Consider the following 27,107-nt stretch of genomic DNA (forward strand, 5'->3'; position numbering starts at 1 on the left):
GGCAAAGGCTTGAACCATAGATAGGACCAGAGAAGAACCAGAGAAGAACCATAGAAGAACCATTGCTGATTTTCTATCTGCTAAGCAAATTAAGACTCAGGGAATGGACATCTCAGGTTCTCTGGTTCCAGATCTGGAGCTTTCTCGACTACTTTATCTTGCCTTTAGTTTTTGGACTCTGTGACCAGTAATCAGAGGGGATGGAGCCTTCCCAGGGGCTGACAGGTTCAGTAAGATGGGGCTGATTGGTCAGAGTTTGTAGCTTGGCTCTATCTCATTAATTTCACAATGTGTGATGAGACCTTCTCAATGGATGATCCACAGAGATTGGAATTGACATTGGTTACAGCATGTCTCAAAACAGAAACTGTATCGACTTAGAAAACCACAAGTTAATATTATCTATGTTACTGTATTTTTATTATTGTTATTTTTGCTGTTAAATGTTTCCCCAGTTACAGTTTGATCTCGTTTCCCAGAATTGTGGAGTTTTTGCAGAGGCAGGTTTGACACCTGACCTATAGGACAGGGCTTTCCTGTTAGTTGATGATTATTAGGAGATGGGGCTTTTCCTAGGTTTGGGCTTGCAAAATTAGTCTTATGGGTCTGGGGAAATCAGTTTTTGGTGATGTGGAAGGACCTTCGTGAGCCGGAGGTAGTCCAGATGACATCATTTCCCTGAATGTTTGCCAGTCTGGGTTAGACTCTTTTAAAAGTGGGGGCCCTTCCCAGCAGAGTACAGAAAGGAGGGCCACGTGTGGATTGGAGACTGCCTGCAGCCTGTTTGGTGCAAGGATTGTGGGGCCCCCCCATGACCCGGAGTTCTCTCCCAGGGCCTGTTCAGGAACTCCTGGATTCCTGCAGCCGCTCCCCTCATTCTCTCCTTCTTGTTTGTCCCCAGATCTTGGCTGCTTTGGAGAAGGACGAACAGGCACGGAAGCAGCGGCTCCGGAGTAAGCTGGAGCAGGTGATAGACACTATGGCCCTGAGCAGCTGAGAAGTCTGGGAGGGCCCTTGGTGACTTTTTCCTAGTGGCAGACTCTGAGAACCAGAGAGAAAGAGACAGAGAGAGAGGCCAGCAGCGGGGGCAGGGTGTCTGTCCTCAACCCCCGCCATGCCGGGGGACCGCGGGGGACCACGCTGCATTCACCGGAGCCCCTCCCTGAGCCAGCCAGCACCGCCAAGCCAAGGAAACTCCAACACTCGGCCTGCCGAGGAAGGGAGAAGGACAGAGCCCACTCGCCCGCCCGCCTGCCTGGAGGGAGAGAGGGAGAATGACCTTTCCGGGCAGCTGCCGCGGTGGGAGGCAGAGAAGGAGGCTGCAGTCACTTGGCAGAGGCCGTCACGCCTCCGCCGCTCCCTGAAGGCTGGCACAGTGGGAATGGTGCTCCCTGTGGGGGACGATGCCGGGGAGCCTCCCTCCGCTCCCCGCCCCCTCTTCCATGGAGGCTTCAGATTTTAATTCCTCCAAATGTGACTGACTGTTTTCTTCCACTCTCTCATCTGTCCCCGCTGGATCCAGTCCCTCCCCTCCCCCTCCCCATCTTTCTCATTTACCTGCTCTATTTGCACAGCTTACAGAACATCAGGATTTCCTTTTACAAATCCACAAATAGAAAGGAAAAAATGTAACGAGAAAGGTTTTATATATGACATGAAATTGGCTTCTCTCCCTCCCACCCCCAAAATGAGAGGGGAAACCTGTAAAGTGGTCATCAGAGCCCCAGGCTGCACAGAAAAAGGGGTGCCCGTGGGGGCTGAAGTTTCTTGTCCCGTAGCACGCGTCATCTGTGTAACCCTCAGCACAAGCGGGAGAGAAAAGCACTGAGGTGCTCCCCGGACCCAGAGCTGGAGAATGGCGGGGGGCAGCTCTGGGGGCTTTGGTTCTGCCCTCCATCATTCCCAAGGGCTGCTGGGAGGTGGCAGGTGGGACAGGAGGGGGCGAGATGTGGCCCACTTCTGGGTCCCTCCGCCCTCCCTGCTTCTTCCTTCCTTGCAGTATCCTAAGCCCCAGTCTGTCTCCCTCCCCACGGGCTTCTCAAATTAGCGACCGCCCCTTGGTGTGGCTCAGTGTGGGATTCATGTCTCTGCTGCTGCTAGACCCGTGTTCTGGCCCCGGACAGAGTCATTCAGCGGAGGGCTGTGCCGAGCCTGGAGCTCCCTGTTTGTCTAAACTCCTGGGAATGGCCAAAGCCTCTGGCCGCCACTTCCCAGAACTCCTTGGTCCGGGGCCGTGGTCATGTGACCAGAGAGGAGGAGAGGCAAAGAGAGCCAGCCCCTTTCCGCCCCTCACTGATGCGCTTGGACAGAGGCAGGTTCCCCAGCCCCCTCCCCGCAGGATCGACAAGAATCCTCACTTCTGGTTGAGTGGCAGAGACCTTGGCTCCAGAGGAGCCTCCCAGGCCTGGGTGGGAAAGGGAGGGGAGCAGTTCTCAGCCAGGCCGCTTGCCTGTTCCCAGTCCCTGGGGACCCTTGTTAGAACCTGACAGTGGGTCTGAGAGAGAAGGGGCCAGCCGCAGCGGGCTCTCCCAATCAGTTTGGGGGTGGGGATATTCTGGCTGGTGGGGAGCGGGAATAAATCACTCCGTTTTGTCTGGCCCCAGTCTTCTGTCATCCTTGAGTCTTCCCCAGCAGCAGCCGGCCACAAGCTCTTTTCTCCCGGCCTCACTAACGGAAGAAATAGAGAATTTGGTTAGAAGGTAGACTGGTGAGCATGGCATTGGGCCTTCCCACCACCTTCCTCCTTCCTCCCCATCATCTCCATTCCCATCGCCCACCATCGCCGTCACCACCATTCTCAGGAACGCCATCACCCAGCGCCACGGTCATCATCCCCAAGGTTATTCCCACCAACCGTGCTTGAAATTCTTCTTTCCTCTCACAGAATCCCCAACTAAATGAGTCCTTTTTTTGGCCTTGTCCCCCCGGGGGACATCTATTTTTAACTCATATTTTCTGTGCAACTTATACCACAGTAATTCCTATGCTCAACCATGGGAGGCTGTCTGTTGGCCTGTGGAAGTGCTTGGGGGTCTCCCGAAGGCCCCCAGGACCTATGGTTGAACATCACTGTCTAGGTATTTATTATACCAACTTCCAGTCATTAAACCAACTCCCCACCAATTTGGCCAAGCATGGCCAAAGATAGCCTTTGATCTCTTCTGGTGCAGGCCGAAAACTTCATGAGACTAGCTCTTTGATCTGTTCAGAGTGTCTTTACTTCTCTCTCTCTCTCTCTCTCTCTTTCTCTGTCTCTGTCTCTTTCTCTCTTTTTCTGTCTGTCTTCTTTCCTTTCCTCTGTCTTCCCCTCTTGTCCTCTCCCCCTGGTGGTTTCCAAGTTCCTGTCTAGTCTGGAATCTGGCACCAAGTGGTGAACCTCAGAGTGGAGATGGGATTGGGAGGGAGGTTTTGGTTTTGCCTTTTTTTTTTTAAGAGGAAAGAAAGAAAAGAGAAAGCCTGTTTGGTTCTCATACCGTGGTTTTACTGGTGAAGACCAGAACCACACCTGGGAGAGGGCTCCCTCGGTTACCCAGCCAGGCCAAGATGATGCTGTTCACAACATGTATTGCTGCTGCCTCAGCCTCGGACCACAGGGAGCCAGGCCTGTCCTCCGAGTGGGCCATTCCAGTGACCCCGAGGGACTGCTCAGTGTCCGTTCATACCCTCAGTGACCAAGTAAGAACAAATGAAGTTTTTAATTCAAAAACAGAGAATTGTGTGTATATATATATAAATATATATATGTGGTTACAACCTAAATCTCCAGCCCCAGGAGGGTCCTGTATAGTTGACTAAAGAAGAAAATTTAGGGGAAAAAAAAGAAAAACGATATAGAATAAGAAAATTAAACCAGTGAGAAAAATTTAAAAAAACAAAAACAAAAACAAAACAAATATACCAAATGGTCTGGAAGGAACTTCCAAGAGTTTATCACCAAGCGGAACAATCTTTGAAGCCTGAACACCTCTCATTATGCGGTGATTTCGTTTTTTTTTTTTTTGGTTTTTTTTAAACTTCAAGGAGGAAGAAAAAGCTACCCCAAGTCCTCAGAAAGTCCGGGACTTCATAGGACCCGCGAATTACTGCATGAGCGTGCTAGATTTTAGTCTGAGTTGATCTTTTTAAAACTGCAAGTGTTGAATACTAGAGGTTGTTTAGACCTTTTTTATTATTATGATTTTTAATTAATTTGTCACTTCTTGTAAAAGGAAAAAAAATGGATGAAAGTAGACTTAACTTTTCCAATTTACTTCTAAAACGGTACTAAAAGTTTCTGTGTACTTTAAGGGACAGCTAACTGTGATGGGACCGGCAGTCACCACTCCTTGTGGCGCCTGGACTTTCCCAAGAGGTCTCAGGAAGGCCCAGAGGAGGGAGAACTCTTGCTTCTCTGAGGTGACTGGGTTCCTTGATGATGGGAATCAACCCTGGGAGGCTAGTTCCAAAAAGTAGGTTTCCACTGTTTGTGAAGACTTAGGTCCAAAGGGAGAATCCCTCAATGATCTAACTAGAATTTTTGGTTCTTTTTTTTTTTCCCTTTTGCTCACTGGATTCCCCCTTTCCCCCTCAGGGTTCTTCTCCCCACCTTCTGCCCCTATTGGATTTAGTCATGGATGGGGGGGGTCATTTAGAGTCATCAGGACTTCCCTCAAAAAAAGGGGGGGGCCAGTTACTTTGGAATCGACCTGATCTTTGATTCAGGAAATGCTCATTCATCATTAAGCTATTGGGAAACGTGACAGATAAGGAAACCAGTTGTGAGGCTCCAGAAACAAGATGGAGATTGATGCTTAGGGACCACTGTTTCCACTTCTGTTCAGTTTTTAATGAATTTGGATAAAGACTTTCCCCAAGCCAGGCGGCTTAGCTTAGGGCTCAGTTAAATATTTCCTTTGATTGAGCCCTTTAGGGATTCAAAGCAAGTTAAAGGTTAGCATGTGGTATTATGGTCCCCACCCCCCACTCCCAATTTCCCTCCTGCAAGACCCTGGAAACCGAGGTTCTAGACCAAGACTTTGGTATCGATAAGGAAGAGGATTTCTGTGGCTAACCAGCTTTGCTCTTGAGGGATCCAAATTAAGTTCAATTCTACAAGGCTCCTGAGAGAAAGCGCTAGACAGGCGAAGTCTCCTATTTTAAAGGATCTCATCGAGTCTTGCAAATAGTTGAGGAAAATGGCTTTGCCCTGGATATGTCCCTTGGACTGGCCCATGTTCATATCATCCACAGGCATTGCTGCCAGCCCGGTGCGTGAGGGGTACCCGGGCTTCCTAAAACCAGACCCCACTCATTCAGGAAAAAAGACTGATGGCAGTGGGGCCGACACTTCCCTCTGTGTTACCTGATAAGGATTTAAGTCATTTGGGGGAGGGGAGCAGGGGGCATGTTTAACCTACTTGAGATTGGCTTCAAGCCTCCTCAAGCACTTTAGAAGCTTCCATTTATACAAAATGATTGACAATGCTAATTATAAATCATTCTTATCTATTCATTAAAGCCAGTCCCCTAAGGATTCGACTAGGGAGTGCCTCCTCTGCCTGGTTCTAATTACCATATGCACTTAAAAGCAGGAAAGCTACATTTCTTAAGTCTGTAACCCATACTTGGGGACAGTGTGTGTGGGGGCCCTTTGGAGTCAGGGAGTCATATTAGCTGCATCATCTTGGGCAGATCACTTCTCAGGGCCTCCCACACCCTCCAAGACCATGCATGGCCTTTGGGGGAGGGGATTTGTTCACTAGGATTTCCCTGCACCAATGAAGTGCTAGGTCTGGTTCTTCCCGCCCCCTCTTCCCAAAACACATCAAACCAGGCTTGCCTCTAAGGCAGCTCCCCTTGCCCCAGAGCCCAAACCCAGGAGTCAGAGCTAACGGAGTCCCCTGCTCCCATAGCTCTTTCTGCTGCCTCCTGCAGAACAGTCAATTTCAGGGCTATTGCTGGTTGTGCCTTAGGCCCATTGATAGGGGAAGAGTAAGAAAATGCAAGCTCTGCTAGCAAGTCCTGTGTCCTTTTCAACTTTGGCTTCCAGGGTCCCCCCAGTCACCAGAGCTCCCTCCACTCTGGGCAGATTTGCTGGCTTTGGGTTGGTATAATTCATTTTTTCAGCCAGTGAGTCCTAAAGTCAAGCCAGAAAGGTGAGTGTAGAAACAACTCCAGCTGTAGGGGGTAGAAGAAAGAGTCCAGAGATTGGAGCAAGAAATCTTGGGGCCAGAATCAGCCTTGACTCCAACTCCCTGACCTCATCAGGCCCCTTCTCTCTGGACATTTTCTCCTTGGCAAAACAGGGGTGGAGGAAAGGAACTGAATGCAAAGGACCCCCGCAGCCCATCTACTAATAACAGCCTTGGTGAGGAGGGCAGGGAGGATATTTTGAAGAAGATCCAATGGCTACAGCAGCTTCAAGATTCCCACCGGGCAAACACAACTGCCTTTTCCTCTCCTGCAGTAGAGGCAGGGACTCTTCAAGAAAGCTCCAAGGGGTCTTAGAAGCAAGGGACACCACGAGGGTCATCTGTGTTTCTTTGCCAGAGGGAACTGGGTCTTCCTGCCATCTCTAAGGAGACCGGAATCTACCTCATGCTTCCCTCTCCGTGCCCCACGGCACTGACCCTCGCCTTCCCGGAGCCCCCTTGGCTCCTCTGCCCCTGGATGGGAGTGGGAGTGCTTCTGTGCCTCCGGCCGGAGGCCTGGTTGGCTGCTTCCGCCTTGTTCGGAAGTCTCTGAGAACTGCTTCAGGCCCAGAATTCCTCCCTCCTCTCCCTCCCCTCCTTCCCTGGCCCAGCAGCCTCTGGGCCTGAGCCTTTCTGCCTTGAGCTGAGCTGCCCAGAAGCCTCTCCGGCTTGGGAAACCTGCCTTGGCTGGGTCTTTGAGAGCCCGGGTCGCTTCCACGCCCCTGGGAGACTCTAGTGTAAGGTGAGCCCATGCTTACGAGTGGACCCCCAAGTCAGTTCCTTCCGGGATGGCCTCGTCCTTCATGCTTCAAGTCCTCCTGAAACTCACCACCAGGGAAAACAGCGCGGCACTGCCTCTCGAGCTCCGTAGAATCCATGGGGCGCCTTCCGCGCCCCCCCCCAGACTCCCCCAGATAACCAGATTTATACCCGCTCCATTTTCTGTCACAGCCTCTGGAGGAAACCCTCCCGTCCCCCTCCCCGCTCTCCAGCCCCCCAGTCTTGGAATTAGCGGCTCAAATCTGGCCTCACCAGATCGGATAGATATATTTAGAGAGAGATTTATATTTTTAAGACGAAGCGCACAATTAGCTGTCCCTTAATGTCGTCGTCCACATTTCAAATGGAGAGAAGACAGATGGTTTTGATGGTCTGATCAGTGGTTCCGATAACGTTACTCAGTCGCTCCACGTTGGAAGTGGTGGGGCCCCCGGCTCCCGTGCCCTTGGATTGTGTAAATATCCCGCTATTTCCTATTTTAATGTTCTTCAGATTTAGTACTTGTAAATAAAAGCGCATCAAGGAGAGATTAAACATTTTTGCTAAAGCTCGTGTCTCCTGGTGTTATTTCTTACCGGGCCCGCCGCTCTAACCGCACGGGGAGACTGGGGATGGGGAGGGGATGGGGACCAGCCTCCCTCCGAGGGGCGCATTCTGGTGGGTGAGGGGACTGTGAGAGGAGGAGGAACTTGGAGAAGACAACCTGATGGCGATTTTTGTGCAAAGTCATGCAAGATAGTTCCCTACTGACCTGACCGGGTTAGGAAAATAAAAATACAAGAAAAATAGAGTGACAAAAATGTGCTTCAGTCTGCGCTTGGAGGTTCCCTGTGTGGGGGGCAGTAGTATTTTTCTGGTCTGGGATCATTGTCTCCCTCTGAGTAAGGAAGACAACGTTTTCAATGCAATAAACATTAAATGCCTGCTAAGTTCCAGGCCCCATGCTAAGTACTGGGATACAAATAAAAGTGCAGGCCCACCCCTCAGGGAACTTATAATGAGGGGAGACCACAAGCCAGGAAAGAAGCTGGAAAAAGGGAGGGGTAATTGCCCCCTCCCCAGGTGTACTTGGGATTATGCTCTTTGGAATATCAAATTTGGGCCGAGCTCCCTGTGAAAAATGGAATTAACCTGGAGGTTTATGAGCCCTCTATAAAAGGGAGGCTTTTGAAGGAGTTCAGTGCTCTTCAATCAGTGAGAAGAGGCACTGGAGGTGAATTAAGAAACTTAAATACAGAAGAGGTAACTAAAAAGTGGGAAGGAGCAAAGAGATTCACAGAAAGACATGGTGAAGAACCCTGGAGAGGAGCAGCATGAGCATGGCTGGACCAGGCGCTTCCCCAGAATGATGGTTCCTAGAGGAACTCACCGGTCAGAGGAGGGAGCATCTGAGGCGGGATGACAAATTCTAGAGCCCACAGAATGCCAGGAAGGGCCACTGCCGGAGCCCGAGGGCTCTATTTTGTGTGCCCAAGATACCCAGGGACACCATACAAGTGTGCGGGGCATTTTGCCTTTTATCTGAGACAGGGTTGGGAGGGACTTTGGGGGTCATGGAGTCCAACCTCCTCATTTTCTGGGCAGGCTCAGGAAGGTTAAATAATCGGCAAAGGCCATATTGAGTGCAGCTCCAGGCTGATTTACCCTGCACCGAGCTGCCCACCTAAGAGAGGTCTCTCTTCCAACTTGGGGATTTGTGATGTTACTCAGTCACCACTTGCATTATCTGCCTAACTTCCCCAGGCTGGTGGAGTTGCATTGATTGTTGTTTAAGCTCTTCTCCGGCTCCCGGGGCCTTTGAGTCTAAGTCATTCCCACAGACGCAGTCCAGAAGTGCAGAAGGCAACCCCTCCCACTATAGACTTGAAGGGCACTGGATTGGGATGCTCTGACCACTCCAAGTCTCTGAGCCTCTCTCTGACAAAAGCCAGTGGGACTGGAAGCGGCATTAGTGTTGGGGAAGAACGCGGGACCAAGAGGTGAGATCCACTGGCTCTTGCTATGGGCTTGCTAGGTGACCTTCAACAAGATGCTTACCCTTTTTAACTCTCAGCCCAATCTGCAAAATAAGGGGATTTGCTGGATAAGGAGTTTTTTTTTTTTTTTTCTTATCAAGGATCCCTTTTCACAATAATTTTTTTATTAAAGCTTTTTATTTTCAAAATACATGCACAGATAATTTTCAACATTAACCCTCACAAAACTTGTGTTCCAATTTCCCCTTCTTTTCTCCACCCCCTCCCCCAGATGGCAAGTATTCCAGTATGTGTTAAACATGGTAAAAATATGTTGAATCCAATATACGTATACATATTTCCACAATTATCATGCTGCACCAGAAAAATCAAATCAAACAAAAAAATGAGAAAAAAATAAAATGCAAGCAAACAACAACGAAAAGTGAAAATGCTATGTTGTGATCCACATTTTGTTCCCACAATAATGTTTTTAAACATTATTGTTTGTATCTGATACAAAGAATTTCAAGAAAACGCAATTATTGATGCACAGGCACCAAAATATTTTGAAAGAAGTTCCAGCACCCTAGGATTAATTCCTGGCCTAGATCTCTAAGGGTCCCTCCATAGAAGTAAGTGAAAGTGGTTAAGGCCAAGAAAGCCCTCGTGATAGGGGTTTACACTTTGAAACAAAAGCCATTTTCTTCAGGTGGGGTTCAGTCCTTCAGTTAGGTAGTTAAAAGGGCTGAGCTCTGTTGGAATATGTGGAAGTAGCTTCTTAAGATCAGAAATTCTGGAACCAGAGGATTTAAAAGGTGATTAAGGTTCAATTACTGAGTCTCAGAGGATGTTCCTTGCCTCAAGTGATAGAGAATATCTTTGGGGGCCTAGGTCTCACACCCAGGGCTCCTACCCCTCCCTTTTGTGCTCCCACTGCCCCTCAGGTGCTGGGTAACTGTGAGTTGTTCGCCTGCTTTTCACCTGGGAGGAACCGTGACTCCAGGCTGGGAGTAGGGGTGAAAAGCAAGCCCTGGACATTGAGCCTATGACCTTTGGCCAACTGGCCCCCTGCTCTACCATTAAGTTGTGCAAGGATTAGGATCATGGGGACTTGAGAGAACATCTCAGTCTGACCCACGAGTTCCCAGTCGATAGAGGACTGAAATCTAAATTCTTTGCTCCAGGTCTGCTCATCATGGTGCTGGCTGAAGGGTTGGGAGAGGAAGGGGAAGGAGCAGGAACGGGAAGAGCAGGACCCAGACAAAGAAGAATCCAGTTTTTGCATTTACAGATTTTTACATCTAAGGACCATTAGTCCTTATAACTTTGCTGACTCACACACATTTGATGCAGTTGGGTGCTGTTGGGTTGGGAAATATGGCGAAAGCTCATCAGACTGAGTCAAGAGACTTGGGTTCCTATCTCAAACCCAACATTTTTTAGCTGTGTGACCCTGTGCAAATTATTTCACCTTTCTAGTCCAGTCTCAAAGAGAGAGACAAGAGACACACAGAGAGAAACAGAGACAGAGAGAGACAATAACAGAGGGAGGAGAGAGACAGAGAGATAGAGAAACAGAGAGGAGAGAGAAAGAGAAAGGGAGAGAGAAGCGAAAGGAGAAAAAATGGATGGACAGATGTAAATAAACAGAGATAGATGAGAGAATGGATGGATGAATGGATAGATATAAATAGAGAGGTGGATGGATGACAAATGATGGAGTAGACTGGATGGGTGGATAAATGGATAGGGAGGTAGATGATAGATATACAAAGACTGATATGGAAATATACATATGAAGCACTTATTAAGCACCTACTATTGTCAGCAAATACTGTATTTGGGAGAGATTCCACCTATACATGTATAAGAACCTATGGCATCGATGGAGAACAAGCACAACTTCCTGGTGGTTTCTGGGGCTGGGATGGGACTAGTCACCAGTTTGGCTCAGCTTCCAAGTCACTGGGAGCCGATTGTGCTGTTCTCAAAAGAAGGCTCAGCTTTCAAAAAGAAAAAAAAAAAAAAAAAAAAACAACAAAAAACTAGGTAATGACTGAAATTGCATGAGGAACAAATATAGAAAAAAGATCTTGCTTAGAGTATGACGGGTCCCATTCTCAGCATCGAGCCGATTCTGGGTTTCCAGCCCGAGACATCCACAATCAGCATTAGGCGTGCACCGAGTCAATTACAACTCGTTATATCACGCTATGGAGCAGAACCGTCCCTGAAATCAGTCAGCGCCTGTCACAGCGCCGTAATCAGAGGCAGCCGCATCAGAGATTATCAAGGGTAATTATACAGTAAGTACAGTGCCGGAATCAACTGTATTTTGATTGATCTGTATATTAGCTTATCAAGGATATTAAAATAATCAGCTATTAATAGGGGCTTAGCAGTGAACTCAGACTGGAGACTGTGAATGGAAATAATCATAAAAATAGCTTCCATTTTTACTTAGGACTTGAAAACCTACAATACTTTTTTTCCCCCTTCACAAGATCCATGTAACATGTAGGTATTTACAAAGATTGTTATTCCCGTTTTACAGATGAATAAATTAAGAGTCAGAAATAGGAAGTGATCTCTCTAAGGTCACTCAGTGGCAGACCTGGGACTCAAATTAGAGTCCAAATGAAAGGATCCTGCCCCACCACGCCCCCTCCTTTATTTTACTCTCATATTGGCAGTGGTCCACTGCACAGCGGCATATATGAGTTATCATCCATTTTCGGATAAAGGGAATGAGCATTTATATAGGATCTACCCTGACAGGTGGGTGCTATTATTATCCTGCTTTTACAGTTGAAGAAACTGAAACAAAGTGGTTAAATGACCTGTTGAGGGTCCTGCAGTTAAGTGTCCGAGGCTGGATTTGAACTCCGGTCTTTCTGATTTCATGCCCAGGCTCTGTCTACTGCACCACCCTCCTTTGGGATGTCCCCCAAGCCCGTTAGGTCCTGTATCACGTCTCGGATGGTCTATAGGAAATCTCCACCTTGCTATCCCAGCTAACTCAATCTATCCCACATGGAAGTCTTTCTCCTCCAATACTGACCCACCCTCTAGACTATAAAAGGGCCCGCAGACCTCTTGTGCCAAGCCTTGCTACCCCTTTTCTGGGCTTGTTTTCTGCCTGACTCAGAAGTCTGAAAGCCTGTGAACTCTCTCATTTCTGCTTTTGTACGTCTCAGAACTTTCTACATCTTTACCTATCTTCTCTTTCTTTACTCTTATACATTAGTTCTCCTTGTCAAGGTTAAACACTTGGGCCCCCAATTCTATTCCTCCTGCCATATCCTCACCAATCATTCCTTCTCTCTTGTTTTCTTCAGTTCCAGGCAGCTAGGTACTCCAATGAATAGGGTGCACTGGGCCCAGTGTCAGGAAGTTCAAATTCAAAGTCACTTACTTAGCTGTGTGAGTCTGGAGAAGTCACTTATCCCTGTTTGCCTCAGTTTCCTCATCTATAAAATGAGCTCAAGAAAAATGCTAACTAGGTGGTGCAGTAGACAGAGCACCAGCCCTGAAGTCAGGAAGACCTGAGTTCAAATCTGACCTCAGACACTTAACATTCCTAGCTGTGTGACCCTGGGCAAGTCACTTAACCCCAATTGCCTGAGGGGGGGCGGGGAAAGAAGAAAGAAAGAAAAGAAAAATGACAAATCACTATATTATCTCTGCCAAGAAAACTCCAAATGGGATCGTGAAGAGTCAGACATGCTTGAAAAATGACTGAAGAAAATTGACTCCTACAAAGATTTCAAGGTTCCTTCCATCCTTGCAAATCATCTGCTTATTCCAATATCCTTTCAAATTATTTTCCTAGACATTCTCCTTACTTTTACTACCAAACTCTTTAAAAAAAAGTCAGTCAGCAAACCTTTATTAAACATTTATTGTGTGCCAGGCACTGTACAAAGCAATGGAGATATAAAGAAAGGCAAAAACCTGGTCCCCATCCCTCCAGAAACTCACATTCTAATGAAGGAGACAATATGCAAATAAATAAGTACATTCAAGATAAATCTGCTGAAAGGAGTGTCTGAGATAAATGCAAGCAGCTGGGAAGAGGAGAAGGAGGGAAGGAGACCAGAAAACACCTCTTGAAGAAGATGGGATGTGAGTTAAGTCTGGAAGGAGACCAGGGAAGCCAGAAAGCATCTCTGCCCAACTATGCTTAATTCTCCTTAGTGATATGGCTTCAGTTGTCTCTCCACAGTTAGCAACCATCTCTTAGCTGCAAACTCAACTTGAGCATCTTAGCCAAGGAGGAAAACTGCTATTTGGATAGGTGGGGCAACAATAATGAATGATGGAGAACAGATACTACTTTAACTTCTTAAGTTTCTGATATTTTGTTTTCTGCTAAAGAGACATTTAGACTGCAAAGGACCCTGCCAAAAACACCTAGTGAGCAGAAGGAGACTCCCTCCTCTTCCCTTGTTGAGTTCAAATTACAGAGCCAGAGAAGCTATGTGACTGCTAACCAGCTGCCAGTGGTCTTTGAAAATTTATGGCCAATCGCAGAGCTGCTATAAGAATATAGGAGGCAAACGTTCTAGGGTACTTTTTTCCTCAGGAAGGGAACAGACCCTGAAAACTATAGACCAATGAACTTCACTTTGATTCCTGGGAAATTCTGTGATGTATTATTAAAGGGATGGTTAGTGAACATTTAGAGAAGGAAGTGGTGAGCACAAAGAATCAGCAGGGATACATCAAGGACGTGTCAAGCCACATCAACTTCATTTCCTTTTTCATCAGGGCTCCTACACTGGGAGACAGGAGAAGGCTCTCGGTGTACTTTACCTAGATTTTAGAAAAGATTTTGACAAATATTTCTTGTGATCTTCTTACAGACAAGATGAAGAGTCACGTAGATGATGAAATAGGTGGAATCTGAATTGATTGAATGACTGGATCCCCAAGGAGGTATTAAGGTTGTTTTAAGAAATACTTGGGCAAGAACGTTGTACACAAAAAATAACAAGATTACGTAATAATCAACCATGGTAGACTTAGCTCTTCTCAGCAAGACAGTGATCCAAGACAATTCCAATAGACTTGGGACAAAAAATCCCATCCCTATCCAGAGAGAACTGTGGAGCCTGAATGCCAATTGACATATACGTACTATTTCCACCTTTTTTTTGGTTGTTGTTTGCTTTTTTCCTTGTGTTTTTTTCTTTTTTTCTGGTTTTTCTTTCACAACTGACAAATATGGAAATTAAAGTAAAAATTAAAATGATTGGACATCTATAATCTGTATCAGACTGCTTGCTGTCTTGGGGAAGGCAGTGGTAAGGGAAGGAGGGCAAAAAACCTTTGGAATTAAAAATTTTACAAAAATGAATATTGAAGACTGTCTTTACATATAATTGGAAAAATAAAATACTATGAAATTCAAAAAAGAAAAGCAATACCTGAGCAGGTAGGTAGTGCCATTGTGCATAGGGCAGTGGGATTACAATCAGGGAGATTCATCTTCTTGAGTTCAAATCCAGCCTCCAATACTTACTAACTGTGTGACCCTGCGCAAGTCACTTAACCCTACTTGCCTTAGTTTCCTTATCTGTAAAATGATCTGGAGAAGGAAATGGCAGACCAACAAAACCCGAAATGGGATCACAAAGGTTCAGATATTACTAGAAACAACAAAATGACAATAAAAATTATACGTACCTCAATTCTGATGAATGAGGCTCTCTTCAACAATGAGATGATTCAGACCGGTTTCAATGATCTTGTGATGAAGAGAGCCATTTGCAGCCAGAGAGAGGACTGTGGGAGTTGAGTGTGGACCACAACATAGCATTCTCACTCTTTTTGTTATGGTTTGTTTGCATTTTATTTTCTTTCTCAATTTTTTTTTTGATTTGATTTTTCTTGTCCAGCAAGATAATTGTATAAATATGTATGCATATATTGGATTTAACATACATTTTTTCATGTTTAACATATATTGGACTACTTGCCACCTAAGGGAGGGGGTGGGGGGAACAGGAGAAAACTGGAACACAAAGTTTTGCAAAAGTTAATATTGAAGAATTATCCATTCATATGTATTGAAAATAAAAAAGCTTTAATAAAGGGAAAAAGTTACCCCTACCACACAAGCTTGTTATGAGGAACAGATGAGATCCTATATGGAAATCGCTTTACCTACTCTAATGTGCTATAGAAGTGCTCACTATTATTATGATCTGTGTGCAGTTTGTATGGCCTCCAACCCTTTTTTCATTTTTGACTGCATCTCCAACTCTTAACACACAAGGTCGTACATAGTAGGAGTTTAATAAGTGTTTATTAAGCTGAATGGATCTGAATTGTGTCTTGTGGAAGATTAGAGATGAGGATGGTGGGGGGGAGAAGGCTCAAGTGCTAAGCTAAGGAATTTGAATTTCATCTATGAGAGAGTCAGATGCAGTTTATAAATTTGGAAGATGTTTCTGAGAGGCAAGCAGGGATAGACAGACTGTCAAACGTGGTGCCCCAAGGCATCTTTAAAAATTCACAGCCTCTTTTTCGACAGGACAACGCTGATTCATTACTATCCAGCCACTTTAAGAGCACTTAAAATTCCTTTTTTCCACTCTTAAAAAAAGTTTAACTCCTTTGCTTCTGCCTCCGCTGAGCTCAGGTTATGGATGGGGAGAATCCAGGAATGGAGCCAGGAGGGAGAGGGGAGAGCTGGGAAGAGTGGAAGCAAATTGAGCTCCTTGAGTAGAGGCAGGAGAGGGGTCTCTGAGGAGGAAGGCAGCCAGACAAGACTGAGAAGAGTAACCTAGGTGGTTTTGGCCCAGGCCAGCTGTTTACATCCAATTGGGCAGGGACGAGGAAGCCAGAAGGGCGGAGCGTCAAGCACGTGGGATTTGCCATCCGAGATCTGGGTTTAAAAGAGGCTCCCGGACTGTGTGTGCAATCCTGGGAAGTTCTCTCCTCCGAACCTCAGTTTCCCCATTTGGAAAATGAATCTGTTGGAGGAGATATTCATCTCTCGCCTTGGCAAAAAATCCTTTGCTCTTGCGAGAACAGCGACCGTCTCCCCGGCGCTGGGCCGCCTCCTGGCCTAATTTGGTTTCAAGGCAGTGACAGGGTGTCACGGAAGGAAATGAAGGCTGATCCCAATGCTGAAATTCCCTGGTTGCTGAGCAATGCATTTCAATTACCAAGGTGTGGGGCTTGTGGGGCAGATTGATCAAACTAGACCTATAAAGCAAATTGAATAATATTGTGGCTCAGAACTATAAAATATAAGTATTATGCTCAAAAGCGGCTGACAAAGTAATAAAGATAGAGTGGGGCTGGGCAGGAGGCAGGGGAGGGGGAGGGCTGATGTCGGGCACTTCCAGCCTGTTGGAGATTTATGCCCCGATTCGCCTCTCAAGACATCCATCTACTCTTTCAACATTTACTGTTCTGTTCTAGAATGAGAGGGAAGCTGGGAGAGACCTAGAACATAAAATGTCAGAGCTGGGAGGAAACCACAGAACACAGATTGTGGGAATTAGACAGTCAGCACATAGAATATTAGGGCTGGAATGTAGGGCTGGGAGGACCTCAGGACCCAGACTACTGGGAGACAGAACATCAGAATTCAGAATATCAAAGCTGGAAGAAGCTTAGAACATGCAATGTCAGGGCTGGAGGTAAGCTTAGAGCATAGAATGTTCGAGCTTGAAGGACTTCAGAACCCACACTGTTGGGAAACAGAATGTCAGGGCATAGAATATCAGAGCTGGAAGAAGCTTAGAACATGCAATGTCAGAGCTGGAAAGACCTCAAAACATACACTAATGGGAAATAGAACATCAGAACACAGAATATCAAATCTGGAGGTAAGCTTAGAACAAAGAATGTCAGAGTTGGAAGGATCCTCAAAAAAGTTAGAACTCAACAGGATCTTAAAATGTATTCAGGGTCTCCCAAGCAATTCCCCCAGGAAGTCTTTTCCTATTCCTCTCAATTCTGCCTTCATTCTGTTGATTATTTTCAATTTATCTTGGCTCTAAATATAAAAATTAAATTAAATTAAACATATAATATAAATATAAATAATAAATAATTTACATAAACAAAAATACATACCACCCTAAAATAAAATGTGTATATATAATAAATAAATAATACATATACTTAAAATTTTAAAAAATTCCTCTTGTTTATACCTAGTTGCTTATATGTTGTCTCCCTCATTAGACTGTGAGTTCCTCAAAGACACTGACTTTTGCCTTTTCTGGTGTCTCTAATGCTTAGCATAGTGCCAGGCACAGAGCGGCAGCTCAATGAATGCTTATTGACTGACTTTTGGAACCCCCTATATAATGCTGGAAATGTAAGGGACCGTAGCTAACATCTGATCTGACTCTCTCATTCTGCAGTGGAAGAAATGGCAGCCCACTGGGGAGGCAGGTATAACAACAACAACAACAATTAGTATTTACATTGCACTTTATAAATATCCCATTTTATCCCGTCAACCAGATGGAACCAGCTTCTAACCTGTGACTGGAATAGAGCAGACTAGAGGCAAGAATTAAACAGAAGTTTAATTTCAAAGTGAGGGAACCAGCTTGTAAGCAAGGAGGGGAGCTAGACACATGTTCTGGGACCCTACTCCTAGTGGGAGATCCAAGGCAGTGTGGGAGAGCTCAGCGCTTAGAGCAAAGGCTGCACAACGAGTGGAATCCCTGACAGTGAGGGGTAACCTTAATGATGTGATCCTGCCCAGAACACGGGCACTGTAGCTCAGAGAACCCCTGGGCTGGTCAAAGCCATACAAAAATAATGTGATTTGGCCAGAGGATGAGATCATCTGGAGGGTGAGTGCAAAGGACTGTTGTTATGTCAAGCTCAAGAACAGTTTGCTGGGGGGGCCTTAGCTCTGGAAAACTGGGTATCTCCTCATACCTTGACAATTCTCACAACTGCCCTATGAACTACGTGCTGCTGTTATCCCCATTTTGTTTAGTCACACAGCTGCATTTGAATTCAGGACTTCCTGATGCCAGAACCCAGTGCTCTGTAGTGTGAAGATAGAACTCTATTCTTACCACTTCAATGCCTCTTGCCCAAGAACTGAAAATCGAAGGATTGCCCATCAGTGGGGAATGGCTGAACAAGTTGTGGTGTAGGAAAGTAAAGGAATATTATTGTGCTATAAGAAAGGATGAGCGGGTGGATTCCAAAAAGCCTGGAAAGTCTGACATATACTGATGCAAAGAGAAGTGAGCAGGAAGAACGTTGTACACGGTAAAAGCAACATTGTACGTCTATCAGTTGTGAATGACAAGTATTCTCAGCAATACGATGATCCAAGACAATTCCAAAGGACTCCTGATGGAAAATGGTATCCACTTCCAGAGAAAGAACTGATGGTGTCTGAGTGCAGATTGAAGCATACTATTTTCACTTTATTTTTTTTGTTTTGTTTTGTTTTTTGGTCTGTTTCTTCTTTCACAACATGACTAATATAGAAATTTGTTTTACATGATTGCACATATATAATCTATATCGAATTGCTCACAGCCTCAGGGAGGGGGCAAGAAAGGGAGGGAAGGAGAAAATTGGGAACTCGATATTTCAAAAAATTTGGAATCTGTCTTTACATGTAATTGGAAAAAATAAAATTGGATTTTCAGAAAAGCCTCTTGCCCAAGGTGTAAGCAGCAGAATTAGCCCAAGTAATATTCCTTAGATGTGGATCTGATCGTGTGACTTTCTTGCTTGACCAGCTCCAGTGGCTTCCTATTGCATCTAGAGTAAAATACCCAGTTGGCTTTTTAGCTTTTAAAACCCTTTTTATTGTGGTGCCATGCCCTTGACCCCCATGCCTCAAGGGCACTTCCTCCTCACCTCCACCTCAGAGTCAGTCCCTCCTTTCCTGGGAGAGGCATCAGGAATCTTCTTTTTCATGAATCTTTGCTAATCCCTCCAGCTGCTAGCACTGCCCTTCCTGAGCTACCTTGTATTTAACTACTTTGTAGTTGATGATTTTCAAATTATCTTGGCTACAAGTATAAAAATAAGATTAAACATATACTATAAATATAAATAATAAATAATTTATATAAATATATAAAAATACATATATAAATATGTATAAAATATATAAATATGTAAAAATATTCCCTTTGCATTTAGCCTGGGCATTCTTTTATGAGCATAGAGCCCTAGAACACAAACACCTTGCTAGTGGGGATTCTTTCATTCTGTGTATTTGTCCACCCAGAGCCGAGCAGAGGTCCCTGCGCTCATTGATAAATATTTGATTGATTGATTGAACTGGGACTTCCACCCATGTCTTCTCATGTGGAGGTGTTCTTGCCATTGCTACATAGAGAACCTGGACTGGCTCGAGACTGGAATGAGGAGGGGGTAGAACCGGAGATGAACAAGAGTTAGAATCTGTGCCCCTCACAATCTGAGGGCAGAGGGAGAGCTGCCTCATTCTTTGGTACATTCACTAGCACGTTCATTTTTCAATCATTTCCAACATCTCGTGACCCCTTTGGGGTTTCCTTGACAAAGTTAACCTGTGTGATTTACTATTTCCTTTTCTATTCATTTTACAGATGAGGAAACTGATGCAAATAGGGGGAAATGACTTGTCCAGAGTCACACAGATAATAAATATCTGTGGTCACATTTGACCTTGGGGCTTTCTGGACTAAGACTAGACTCTATCCACTGCCCCACCTAGCATATAGTAGACAGTATAAATACTTATTGATTCTTTCATTGATAAAGTTATGATTAAAGCTATGATGACTCTCTTCCTCCTCAGATTATTTTTAAGCAAATTCTCCGCTCTGTGTCCAGAAGAACGTAAGCTCACCCAGGGCAGGGACAGCTTTGCTTTTGTCATTGTCTCCAGGGCCAAATACAGAACATTATATGTATTATAAGACATGGTGGGGAAGGCTGACGGAGTTGGAAAGCGCCATCCATGCATCAACCTTTATTAAGCACCTACTATGTGCGAAGTTCCACACTAAGTACTGGATTGGGCAAGATTCTGCTGCTGGAGCAGGTAAGAGTAAGAAAGGGTGTGCCCAAGTGTGAAGAATGACATTAAACACAATTGTGGGAGCCCCGGGTGGTACGATATCTTCAGAGATCATGGGGCAGAAGTGGAGAAATGAGTTTGTTTAGAGCACGTGCAAACACAAGAATCACGAATGTGGTATTTGGAGACTGTAGAAACCCTACAGGAGAGGTCATAAAATTTCCATTTTTGCTCATTTTACAGATAAAGAAGCAGATTTCAGCAAATTGTCTGGGTGATAGAGCTTGGAAGTGGCAAAGCTGGGACGTGAGGATGGTAGAATTCATAGAATCCGTGGAGTCGGCAACAGCTGAGTTGGAATCAGATACTCGACTGGGCGAGTGAGTCACTTAACCCTGATTGCCTCAGTTTCCTCACCTGTAAAATGATGGGGTTGAGCTCAACGACCCTGAAGGGCTTTTCCATCTCTGAATTGGTCACCTATGACCCTTTCATTTTCTGGTTCTGAAGCCACTGCCCTATCCACTGGCTCTAGTTGGAAAGGAGAAGGAGGAAACCAGACATTCCTCATCACTGTGGATGAGTCAGAAGGAGTGTGGCACTGGGAGGCAGGAGACTTGGATTCCAGTGCCATCTTTGCCAGGGGCTCATCGTATAGCGTTTCTGAAAACACGTTTGCTTTTCCCCAGAAACCAGCCTGGGATTTTAATTTAGCAGAAATATTTGGATGTCATTTCCCCTCTCTGGTTCAGTTTGGCGTTCTGTCCAAGGTTGTAGTGGTGGGGGAAGGGTGGTGCTTGACAAGTTGATATCCAGGGTTCCTTCCAGTTCTAATTTGGTTCTCCCTCCTGCTCCAATTAACTCAATCTTTTCCCCTCTTAATTCACAGCCCTCTATCCACTCCTCCATCCTTCACACACTTCTAAAAATTGGCTCCCACTGACAATGGATTTTCTAAAAACTCATTCGTTTTTCCCCAGAGGCCAATGCACCTTCATCCTAAGATTTTTTAAAAATAGATTTTTTTTTCCCCGAGTAGTGCTCCAATTAAACTGAGGGAAACCATTTACTATATATGCAAGCTTCATTCTGATCTTCTTAAATGGCCAGCCCTAAAACTTTCCCATTTTGCTTGACTTTTTGCTCCTCAGTCTTCAGATTTTCAGACTGAATCTTGTTTCAACGAATCCTTCAGACCCTTGCGCCGCCCCACCCTCATGCCCATTTTCCTTCTGTTTTCCTTGGGGTGGAATATTTTCCTTTTCTCTTAATAGCCAGTTTCATGCCATTGAGCATCAGATGCCTTTGGACAGTTCCCATTCTGATAAATGAAACTCCCTCTCCTCGCTCCATCTTGACATTTGCATCCCTCTCCTTACTCTAAAACACACTCCTGGCCCCTTTGTGTGTGTCTCGCAGCAATGTTCTGTGTTCTGAAAGCAGGGGCAAGCAGAAAGTGCTGTGCATTGACAGCAGGAGGCAGGGTTCTGCTCCATCTCTGCCCCTACATATCACACCGGGTGTCCCCAAGGAGCTCACAACGCCCTGATTCTCAGCCATATCAGTTGTACAATGGGACAACACTGGACTAATTTCTAATGTCCTTTCTAGTATGGGGCACTTAGCTGTGCAGTGGATAGAGTGCCAGACCAGGAGTCGGAGAGGACTAAAGGTCAAATCCAGCCTCAGATGCTTGTTAGCTGTATGATCCTGGACAAGTCCCTTACTCCTGTTTGCCTTAGTTTCCTCATCTGTCAAATGAGTTGAAGAAGGGAATAGAAAACTATTGTAGAATCTTTGCCAAAGAAACCAAAAATGAGATCACAAAGAGATATAATTGCATAACAACAAAGGTCCCTTCTAGGGCTAATAATTTGTGTTCTAAGGTACCTTTCATTTCTGACTTCCTATGTTCCAAGGTCATATATAATTCAGACAGTTTTGTGTTCTAAAACTCCTAACTCTGAGTACTGGAGGTCCTTCCCAGCTCTGACATCCCTTGTTCTAAAAGCTCCTCCAAGTTCTGATGTTCCATGTTCCAAAGGCCTCTCCCACCTCTGACATTCCGTATTCCAAAGTGTCCTCCCAGCTTTTGTTCCATGTTCTAAAGCCCCTTCCAGCTCTGACATTCCATGTTCTGAAAGCTCTTCCAAGCTCTGACATTCCATGTTCCAAAGCCCCTCCCATCTCTGACATTCCTTGTTCTAAAAGCTGCTCCAAGCTCTGACATTCCATATTCCAAAACCCTCCCACCTCTGAAATTCCATGTTCCATGTTTCACATTCCGATTCCAATTATCTCTCGGTCTCTTCCATTTCAATACTGCAGCATCCCTAGCATCCGTCCTCTCTTTTTTATTCTCCACTCTCCCCCGTCCCACAACCTCACAACCTTTTAAATTGGCTTGTTCCCTTATCTCATCATTTCCCTCTCTGTCCTTCATACCATAGTCAGAAAAATCTTCTTTATTTGAGTCTGATCATTCATTCATACACCAGGCATTGATTGAACTCCTACTGAATACAACTGGGGTGGGTTCTGACTTAGTTAAAAAGTTTAGAAAAGAGCCCAGCCCAGATGGAGCTTCCAGCCAAATAGAGACATAAGAAGCAATTGCAACTCAAGACAAATGCTTTAGATAATTGCAAACAAAGTGCATTATGCGGTCTGAAAAAGAAAGTCAGCATTTGCTGAGGGGAAAGGGATGAATGATAATAAAAAATAATATCTAATATTTACAGAGTACCTGCTATATACCAGACACTGTGTGAATATTGGCAAATATTATCTTATTTGATCCTCACAATAATCTGGGAAGCAGATGTTATTATTATCCCCATTTAGCAGTTGAGGCAGAGAGAGATTAAGTGAGTTGTTCAGTCACACAGCTAGGAAGTGTCTGAGCTCAGATTTGAATTTGAACTCAGATTTATCCTGCCATCTGGCTTTATGGAAATAGTAGTATTTGAGTTTATTTAAAGGAGAGATAGGGCTAAAGTAGAATTTCACCTAAGGAGAAAAGAGGATATTCAGGGTGTTGCTGTTGTTGTTGAGTCAAGTCCGATTTTTCATGACTGGAATGATTTGCCATTTCCTTCTGCAACTCATTTTACAGATGAGGAAACTGAGGCAAACAGGGTAAGTGACTCATCCAGATAGAAAATATCTGAGTCCACATTTGAACTCAGGTCTTCTTCCCTCCAAGCCCATGCTCTTATCTCCCAGTTAGGTGCCCAACATTCAGGGCAAAGGAAATATTATTAAAGGCACAAAAGCAGAGAAACTTACAGGCTATGTTAGAGATCTTTGTCTGGTTTAGCTAAAAAGTAGTAATGAGAGATGAGGCTGGAAGGAATGACAGGACCAAATCTTGCAGGACCTTAAACAGCAGGCTAGGGAGGATGAACTTTCCTTGACAGGCAACAGAGAGTGGCGTGATCAGATCTACTTTTTGAGAGTGATTATTCAGGATGAACTGGCACAGAGAGAAAGTGAAGGGGAGACCTGTTACAAGGCAACTGTGGTCATTCAAGCAGATGATTATTAGGGCTGGTTCAATGGGAGTAGAGTCAGTCCAGTTGTCAGGACTCAGTAACTGACTTGGAGATGGAAACTGAGGGAAAGTGAAGTTTCAAGAATAACACCAGAGTCTCAAACACAGGAGGCAGGGTGCCTGGCTGAGTCGCAGACAGAGAGGGAAGGCAGAAGGAACAGATTGTGGGGGAAGATAATGACTTAGGCTTCAGACCCACTGGCATCCGAATGGTTTCTGTTATATAAGGTGGTTCTTAGGGAGGGTAAAGAGGGAATCATACAGGGGGAAATTAAAATATATTAAATTAAAGTTATCAATAAAAAATGTTCTTAAAAAAAAAAAATATGACCCAAGCTCAAAAGATAGATCAGGGCTAGAGTTACAGATCTAGGGGTCATTTGCATTAAGATTTTGAATTAAGTTGTGGCAGTGAATCAGATGCTAAGGGAGAAGGAGAAAAGAGGAGGAGAGAAGAGAACAAAAGAGAAGCAAAGAGAGGAAAGAGAAAAGAAAGGAATAGAAGAGAAAAGGAGAGGAGAGAGGGGAAGGGAGGAGAGATGGAAGTGGAGAGACAGAGAGAGGGAGGAAGAGACAGAGAAAAAGAGAGACAGAAATAGAGACACAGAGTCACACAAAGAGAAAATATTTCTCATGGAAACAGCCATGAAAAGAGGATGAGGAGGGCTTACTGGCTCAGTCTTTGAACCAGTCAAGTGTATTGTCTCTGAAAGTCAAGGGAAGAGTATATTCAGTGTTAGGGACTTGGAGCAGGGTAAAGGAGTCAGTAGTATCAGATGCCCCCGGGGGTTAAGGAGATGACTGGCAGAAAGGGGTCCTTGGATTTGGAAATTAGGACATTTTTAGAACAGAAAACTCATAGGTATTTAATAAATAGTGGTTGAACTGAATCATAATATGATGACTCAAAATTTGTGATAATTAGAACCAAGGATGGATTGAAGTTGCTTCTTTGTGACATTTGTAGTCCTTTAAAAGAGTTGTGCAAAATCTGCAAGAGCCTTTCACCTAGTTTAGTTCCACCAGGCTACTGTGCCTGCAATTTCCATCGCTATCACTGGGAGGTAGTGGTGCTGGCTAAAGTAAGTCAGGACCAAGATGTCCATGTACTTTGGGCACCAATGGCTTATGTCACAGAAATGAAAAAATATCTGCATCCACAAACAAAAAGAACTACAGACATTTCCCACGTTTACTTGTGAAAATACAGCCAGAAGAGGTTCACAACCAATCTGCCATTGACTTTGGGGACATTTTGTTGTATTTCCTTTTTTTTTTTTCTGAAGCAATTGGCGACAGAGATTTCCTAAACGGCTACTCGGCATTGACCTCAGGGGTCCAAGTCAGGGCAGAGTCTGTTCTGGGGTTGACCTTGCCTAAGATCTGGAATAAAGGAAGACAAAACACACGAGACAGACACAACTGCCTATTTACACTGAAATGGAGGCTTATTCTAAAATGACATCGCTCATGTCAAAAAGGGAAAATATAGTGCCTTCCTCTCCCTGCCGCCATGTGGGTGATGAATTTTTTCATTTACGGTAATTCATAAAGATAATCTATTAAGACATGGAGGAGTTGCTATTTGTATTGATGGAGGGAGCATCCACATTCATCTTTTTAAGTGCACTGATTAAACTCTAATTATCTACATTTGTATATTAAAATTAGATTAATGCATTTCTTAAGTGTTTACTATGTGTCAGGCGCCATGCTAAGCACTGAGGAGCCAAATACAAGCTAGACAGTCCCTGTCTTCAAGGATCTTATATTCTAATGGATGAATGCAGTACATAAGGATGCTAAGGACAATAATATTTGAAGTAAGTATTCCAAAAATAGAACCATCTGTACACAAGCTGGTGCTTTATAACTAACAGTTGTGTCTGTGTTTTTTTTTTAAATCCCTATTTATCTCTGGAGTCTCTTAACAAAAGCATTGGAGCAAACAGGTCCTATACAGATATATGGATAAACAGTGAGCTGGGGACCAGAATTAATGGTTTAAATTTTTCTTTTTTATTATGACCTTAACAATCCTCAACAAGTACAAATATTTCAATATGCAAAGAAGAATTTTTAAAATACATGAAGCTGTGAACTTGTTCCATGGTCTGATTTTTTTAAAGTGTATATTAAATTTAATAAGGCAATAACAAAATTGCCCTGTTTATTTGTATCCCCTTTTGGATTTCTTTTTATTTTCTTCTGAATATTTTTATGTTTGTTTTATTGAAGCCCTTTTTCTTTCTTTTTATCACTATCACTACCCACTAATTCATGACTCATCTCCCTACCCTTCTTCCCCTCATGACCAGAAGTAGGACCCAGAATTCACCAGAAGAAGAGCAGGCTGGATTATCTCATGGAAATGTGCAGTGCTTTTGATGACCTTGAAACAAAGACCGATCGTTTTAACAATATTCTGCATGTTCCAAGTGCAGAATACTACAGTGTTCAATGAATTAGAGTTGAGGGCCACCCAAAGAACAATGGAAAAGTCCATAATGAACTGTGACATATTGCCAAAGAAGACTTACACAGGAAAAATGCATAAAGGACATCTTTAGAGAGGTACGTGATAGAAAAGGTTGAACTGGCCAGTTCGGAAGAATGAGGAATAAGAAGTGAACAATCTGAATATTTCATAAGATCCACACAATGTCAAGGGCTCTAGAGGAAGTCCTTCTAGCAAGGTGGATGGGCCCCCTGGGGAGAGCTTATGAGAGCACAAGAGTCGGGGTGGTTGGGCTATGACCTGCATCATGGAAGAAATGTATTATTGAGATACTGGACCCATCAACAACATAGACATCTCATAGTCTTCTTGAGCATCTTGGCCTACCATTTCATCACACTTCATAACTACCAGGACTTATTATCTATCTATCTATCTATCTTTCCAACCTTTCTCCTTCCTTCCTACTTTCCTTCCTTCCTCCCTCCCTTCCTTCCCTCCCTCCCTTCTTCCCTCCCTCTCTTCTCTTCCTTCCTTCCTTCCTTCCCTCCTTCCTTCTCTCCTTCCTTCCTTCCTTCCTTCCTTCCTTCCTTCGCCTCCTACTTTCTCTTTCCCTCCTTCCTTCTTTCCCTCCCTTCCTTCTTTCCCTTCCTCCCTAACCTCCCTTATTATTGTGTAGCAGATTAAAAAAATGTTTTTTCATTAATTGCTTTTTCTGATTATACATGTATATGGGCCCTCATTGTTGTATGGGGAAAACTTGCACTCTTTCTTGATTGTCAATTTGTTCCACTCCATGCAGGGGCCAAGTCCCATTTTTCTTCTCTCCTTAAGCGTCTGTCACTGTCCTTTTGCCTCTCCCTCTCAGCAGAGCACCCCAAGCTTCTACCTGACCCAGAAACCAGAGACCATTTGTAGTGAGCTTCCCACTACCCCCTGCTTAAGAGCTCTCTACATCTTAATCTAATCTCTCTTCCCTTGCTCCCATCTCTGAGGAAGGGGTGGTCATTTTCCTCGCCAAGGTTAACCCTTCTAACTGAATGAGACCTTGATCTCATCCCCTACTGTTTCCTCCAGGAACCAACCCCATTAATTATTCTCTCTCCCCCTTCTCTCCCTCCGTCTCCCCCTTCCTTTCTCCTATATTCAATTTTTCCTTATCTACTGCTGTCTA

The 27,107-nt window shown here is 44.6% G+C and overlaps 1 protein-coding gene across 1 annotated transcript in view; it reads left to right on the top strand.

Moving 5' to 3' along the window:
* PLXNA1 (plexin A1) overlaps window positions 1–7,497 on the top strand; it is a 277,345-nt gene extending 269,848 nt beyond the window's left edge. The window contains exon 32 of the mRNA XM_031964586.1: window positions 902–7,497. Within this exon, the coding sequence (XP_031820446.1) occupies window positions 902–997 (96 nt within the window). The 3' untranslated portion in view covers window positions 998–7,497. The remainder of the gene's footprint in view (window positions 1–901) is intronic.
* Window positions 7,498–27,107: the final 19,610 nt, after the last annotated feature.

This window comes from Sarcophilus harrisii, chromosome 1 (genome assembly GCF_902635505.1).
Source record: "Sarcophilus harrisii chromosome 1, mSarHar1.11, whole genome shotgun sequence".
Classification (NCBI taxonomy): Eukaryota; Metazoa; Chordata; class Mammalia; order Dasyuromorphia; family Dasyuridae; genus Sarcophilus; species Sarcophilus harrisii.